Source organism: Miscanthus floridulus, chromosome 3, assembly GCF_019320115.1.
Source record: "Miscanthus floridulus cultivar M001 chromosome 3, ASM1932011v1, whole genome shotgun sequence".
Lineage (NCBI taxonomy): Eukaryota > Viridiplantae > Streptophyta > Magnoliopsida > Poales > Poaceae > Miscanthus > Miscanthus floridulus.
In genome coordinates, this window is record NC_089582.1 from 113,900,143 (window position 1) to 113,906,345 (window position 6,203).

Below are 6,203 nucleotides of genomic sequence, written 5' to 3' on the forward strand. Positions count from 1 at the left end.
ATCTTATAGATTTTTAATAGGCTATTTACCCTACTCTAGCCATATTAGGACCTTTCACCGGGTAGCCGTGGTTGCGGCATGACAACTTGACTATCTTATCAAAACTAACATGGTTGAGCTTGCCAGTCTTCTACTTGTGGACCCTATCGACCGTCATGACAAACTTGCTGTCGCGACGCCTTCAGCTGTCCTTCTTGCCTTTCCCTCGCCAATTACGGTCCTTAGCCTCATCCGTGGGTTCGGCCTGGGCCTTGCCCTTGTATTTGCAAAAGATTGCTCGAACGGCCTCCTCACCGGAGGCATGGCTTGTGGCGAGGTCGATCAACTCCTGCGTCGTCCGTGGTTTGCTACGTCCGAGCTCGTGGACGAGTGCTTTATTGGTTATGCCGGAGATGAATGTTCCGATCACGTCCGCATCCATGATGTCAGGAAGCTCATTGCACTGCTGGGAAAAAGCGGTGGATGTACTCACGCAGGGTTTCTCCCGTTTTCTACTGGCAAGCTTTGAGATCCCAAGAGTGGAAAAGAGGTCGTGAGAGATGCAAGGATGAAGACAAAGCACTTCTTGGCGATGAGGAAAGATACAGTAGCTCGCGAATGTGTGGATTCAAGAGTGTGTGGATTGACCCCAAGAGGTGCATCTAGACCCTGGTTAAATAGGCCAACCTTGAAGATGGAGAAGTGCAAGTAATGGTGATGCAACTGGGTTGACTTCACCGCCAATAGACCAAATAGTCGTGGAGGCCCGGCGGCCATAACACGTATACCAGTCGGCTCGGCTTTTCATACGACTGAGAAAATACCACTGCCGCATCTATTGTTAACCCATCGGTGGTAGAAGTTTCAACTGCCGGTTTTCTTCCTCAGGAGGCCTCGCTATCGGTCCAACCGGCGGTGGAAGTATAACACCGTCGCTTCTGTCGCTACAGTAGTGAAAGTGGCCCAGGAAATAAAATAGTATTTCATCTGCCTCCCATTTACCTCAGCTGGCTCACATCAACTGCGCATGGCCTGTTGCTTCTATTTTTTTACTTCCCTTTTCTCTCACTTGTGGGACCCATGAAGTGATGTCTCCTATAGACACACACTGTGGCCAGAACGCGCTACTTTTTCGGGCATCACTTACACGCTGCAGCCCCAAACTGAACCAAGCATCACTGTGAACTGGCATACATAAATAGTATCGGGCACCGCTCACACCGTGAGGGCCTAACCTTACAGTGACGGTTTTATTGTCTGCTAGAAACGTGAAGCTAACCTTACAGTGACGCTTTTATTGTCTGAAGCTAACAGCCATGCACCGCTGATATTTGAAGTACAAGCAACCGGCTCATTTCTGTCCACAACACCGCCTGAGACTGACCAACCATATCAGCATCAGCGTACAAGCCGCGGAGCCACCTCTCTCTCTCTCTCTCCACGCGCATAGAAGCAAGCACCAAGCCATGGCTGCTCCCAAGAAGACGATGAGAGCTCTGCAGTACGACAAGTATGGTGGAGGAGCAGAAGGCCTAAAGGTACACTACACTAGCAGCACCCAACCACCTGCTGCTCCTGTCGTTCGTGGCCAAGACCGAAGAGCTTTTCTTGATGCTCTTGTTGCCTGATTTCAGCATGTGGAACTTCCGGTCCCATCCCCGAACAAGGGGGAGGTGCTGCTCAAGCTGGAGGCGGCCAGCATCAACCCCATCGACTGGAAAATTCAGAAGGGCATGGTCCGCCCCTTCCTGCCTAGGAAGTTCCCGTTCATACCAGGTACTTTACACATGTCTCAACGGTACGTTATGTAGCCTCAGATTGCCTCAGTACCCACATCACATGAAAGTGCAAAGACTTCTACAGGTTGAAGTTATTTTTTTGCAGTTCAGAAGTAGCAACTGAACACTGGCTAAAACAATTTTAGATCAATCCAGTGCGCTGTTGTAATATTGCTATTGGCTATTGCTCAAGATTCCTAAACCACCTGGTGCCGTGTTCGGCGACGCTAGTTGGTGACCGATGCCGATCCTGAAAAGAAAATGTGATGGTGACGATTAGCCATGAGCTATAAGACATAGGAAGGGCATTGTCGCGCCCTGCTTTCCAACCAATCCACTTTTCAGTTGCAACTCATCCATTTACCCTTAGCTTTTGCTTCGGGTCTGTTTACTACAAACTCGGGTAATTTATAGCATCCTCATGCCCGAGTGAAGCAAGGGTAAAAATCACTCTATTTTGCCAACCAGACGCAATCGAGTGATTTGAAGCCATGAATCACCCGATTTGCTGAAACCACAAGATCCGGATCTAAGGGACCAGAAAATAAACAAATAAACAGATTTATTTATCAAAATGCAAATAAAATAAAGACAAAAGGAAAATCATATAAAAACATACAAATTGCAATTAAAAAAATTACCAGATCAGTTTTATGGAAGGCAAATTGGAAGAAATTCGAAAAGAACAGAAAGAAATACAAATTGCAGAATGCATATCAACAAAAATGAGCAAACTAACCAAACCAAATGAAATGATTTGCTTACGAATAATTCTGACAATTCCTATTTATGAATAATCAATTTACACCGAGTACAAAACTTACACCTAAATAGAAATAGTAAAATATGGTACAATAATATATAATTGCTCCCAAATATACATACTGTAGCAAAGCAGTCACTGCACCTGCAACAAAGCACTGCACCTGCAGCAAAGCTGCATGCACTTCCTCCACCGCATACCATCGCGTCATGGTCATTAAGCAAAGCTGCAGCAAAAACCACGTTGATCGTATTAGCCATGCTTATCAGTCATGATACAGTGTTTTTCCCTCACAATAAAATAGTATCAACCGGCTTATAAGCCACAGAAATAATCAAGCGAACAGTATAGATCAAACGTTTTCCCTCACAACAATACAGCATCAACCGGCTTATAAGCCATAGAAACAATCAAGCGAACAGTATAGATCAGACGCCCACGAGAGATCAGACGAACCACCTGCACCCGCACCCCCACCTTTCACCAAGGTATGATTCTCTCCGTTCACAGCGAGATCAGACGGCCACGAGAGATCGAGTGAGACGCGGCCAAATTTCACCCGAGCGCCGTATGGATTTATTGTTTGCTTCAGCACGAAAAGATAGCTTTTCCCTATTTGGCCATTTGTGGAACCCATCATATCTTCATGGATATCTACAAACATCACTAGAACGTGTGTTGATCATACCAATCCTGGACAATGTTCAAGACTTCTAATACTTTTGCTCCTACAAATTTTATGATCGATACAGTTTCTACTGCAGTTCCGCACCTTACCATGTATAATGTAATAACGCGAGAACTCGATATTGTTGCCGTGGCAAAAACAGTTGGAGACATATCCGGCGAAGTCGTAGAGCTAGGCAGCGGTGTGACCAACTTCAAACAAGGTGACAAGGTCATCTCCATCAGCTTCGCGGTAATATTCTCGCTTCCAATTCCATTTACTATTTCATTGCAGCGATGCTGCGATATACGCCATCGAGCAGTACGTAACAAACGTACCATCTCTGGTGGAAGACTGGAGGCGGGCTAGCTGAGTACGCGGTGGCGCCGGCGTCGCTTACGGTGGCACGGCCACCGGAGGTGTCCGCGGCGGAAGGCGCCTCTCTGCCCACTGCGGCGTCCACCGCGCTCCAGCAGCTCAAGGCCGCGGGGGTCAGCAGCTTCGACGGAGGCTCCGGCGCCGACAACGGCGGCCCCAAGAACGTGCTGGTGACCGCGGCCTCCGGCGGCGTCGGCAACTACGCCGTGCAGCTGGCCAAGCTGGCGGGGCTCCACGTCACGGCCACCTGCGGCTCGCGCAACCTGGGGTTCGTCGGGGGCCTGGGCGCCGACGAGGTGCTGGACTACAAGACCCCCGAGGGCGCCACGCTGCGGAGCCCGTCGGGCACCAAGTACGATGCGGTGGCGCACTGCGCGACGGGCACCCCGTGGTCGGTGTTCGCGCCGGTTCTGGCCGACAGGGCCACGGTCGTCGACGTCACCCCGGGGATCGCCGCGGCGGCCAAGTCGTTCCTGCAGAAGGTGACCTTCGCCAAGAAGAGGCTGGTGCCGCTGCTCCTAATCCCCAAGAAGGAGGAGATGGAGTGGCTGGTGGACATGACGAGGCAGGGGAAGCTCGAGACGGTGGTCGACTCCAGGTACCCGTTGAGCAGAGCGCAGGAGGCGTGGGCGAAGAGCATCGAGGGGCACGCCACCGGCAAGATCGTTGTGGAAATGGGCGGCGCAGAGTGAACCTGCGTCTGCGTGCATGATGAGAAACATTGTGTTGGTTGATTCGATTGGACGGATCTAATGTGTCGGACTATGTGGTACGGAGTCCAGTGGCAATAAGAAGGAATAAACTGTGCTCAGGAAGGACATGCCTGCACGAGCACATGGATTTGTTCTCCGTTCTATCATCGCGACAGCCATTCACAAGTCATCTGATGGAAGAAAACTCTGCACACCTGCTGCTGTAGGGTCATGTTACTCACGCGCAACATTTGGAAAGAATCCGAGAACGCCGCACAGGTGTAATTTTCGTGATCAACAATGGGTATAAGTTCTTGGTCTCTGAACACTGAACTTGTGCCCAGATGCACACCGACACATCATACCCTACACGCTAATTATCGCACACCACTAACCTACGAACTAAACACACACGCCTACTTATTGTGGTCTATAGGCGTTTCTAAGGCTGTTCTGAGAAGATAGTGGCTGCATTCGCTTCGCCTATGGAAACGACTACTGTATTTGGGAGGATGAGAGGGATGCAACAACTTTAGTTCTACCGAACATAACGATTTAACCACCTTCATGTCCATTCCAGCTTGATCCCTTGATAGCACAATGCGTTATGTATCTTCCATATATACTCCAAAGAATCAAAAGGAATCTCAGAGATCAGGTGCAGGAACTTCATAGGGTTCGAATGCTTGCACCTTAAGAAAAAAGATAAAAACAATGCTAATGCGAAAAATTAAGACGTCCGGAAGGCCGGAGGTCTCGCTCCACTCACTGCCGCATGCGCCACTCACCTAAAAAACATCCCATATGCCTCGCTCCGCTCCCGCCCTTACCCCTTCCGCGCTCCTCATCCCCTGACGCATCGCACCAACGCCCGGCATCCTCCCCCACCGGGAGCCCCCAATGCCCGCAGATCCGGCAGCGCTCTCCCCCACCCCGGCGAGATCCATGGAGCAGGAGCGAGATCCATGAAGGTGGCGCGATGGTGTTGCAGGGAGTGGGTGGCTCTCCTCCACCCCGGTGCGGTGCCCTACCTACCACCGGTAGCGCCCTCTCTCACCCCTGCGACCGAGCTCCCCCCACCCTGGCGGTCATGGCGCTCCTCGACCCCCCCCCCCCATCCTCCACCATTGTCGTCGAGCCAAGCCCGGTGTTGGTGGCGCTATGTGGGCAGAACCGTCTGAAATAATACGCTTTCAGAGGCGCTCGTCTTCCACTAGACACTAAGCACCTCGAAAGTGAGCTATATCGGTCAGTTTCGTCGAGCACACCCCAAGGAAGAACTCGAAACAATCCATGTTTTACATCCAGAATCCAATAATGAGTACGAGCTTACAATACTTAGTCCATTTCATGCAATAAGAGTTCTTAGAAATTATTTATTACAATACCAGAGTTCAGAGTGCGATAATTAGACAACAGAATAAAAATAAACAACTAGCAGAAACGATACAGGGATCCGTCTGTGCCCACTAGAAGAATTCTCCACACAAGAGCTACTTCTCAAACTGCACCTGCAACAAGGGTAAATAAACCCTGAGTACACAATGTACTCGCAATACTTAATCGACTAGTGAGAATAGTTTCCCGACTCCAAGGGGTATGATAGACAATATGGGTTTGTTATTTTCCTTTGTTTGCGAAAGAGCATTACTAATCGTACGTCATTAGGGTCAAGCTTCATTAGCAGTCATGATTACTTCATTAGCTAACCATTCTAGGTAAGCATCTGTTCTACTTTCAAGCAAGGGTTAAGCAATCAAAACCATTTTACCATCTTCAATCTTCCAGTTCTTACTACGATGCTAGACCATAGCTAAGTCGTACCGTCTCATGGAAACGGCGATTCACGAACCAATGTATCCCAGCTAGGTACCCCGAAATACACGTCCCGCTTGCGCCCCAGGCATAAGCAAGACTAACCCATTCCACTCCTATCACGAAGTCCA

General features: G+C 49.6%; 1 protein-coding gene across 1 annotated transcript; it reads left to right on the top strand.

Annotated features, from left to right (window-relative positions):
* Nucleotides 1-1,335: 1,335 nt before the first annotated feature.
* On the top strand, nucleotides 1,336-4,399 carry LOC136542121 (chloroplast envelope quinone oxidoreductase homolog). The gene is made up of 4 exons (XM_066534412.1): nucleotides 1,336-1,517; nucleotides 1,614-1,755; nucleotides 3,351-3,439; nucleotides 3,541-4,399. Exons 1-4 carry the CDS (start codon nucleotides 1,446-1,448, stop codon nucleotides 4,255-4,257), a joined length of 1,020 nt encoding a protein of 339 aa, XP_066390509.1. The 5' UTR covers nucleotides 1,336-1,445; the 3' UTR covers nucleotides 4,258-4,399.
* The last annotated feature ends 1,804 nt before the right edge of the window (nucleotides 4,400-6,203 follow it).

Coding starts and splice junctions, on each gene's coding strand:
- LOC136542121 (XM_066534412.1), top strand. CDS start 1,446: ATGGCTGCTCCCAAGAAGACGATGAGAGCTCTGCAGTACGACAAGTAT. Junction 1,518..1,613: donor GAGGAGCAGAAGGCCTAAAG/GTACACTACACT, acceptor GCCTGATTTCAG/CATGTGGAACTTCCGGTCCC. Junction 1,756..3,350: donor GAAGTTCCCGTTCATACCAG/GTACTTTACACA, acceptor TGGCAAAAACAG/TTGGAGACATATCCGGCGAA.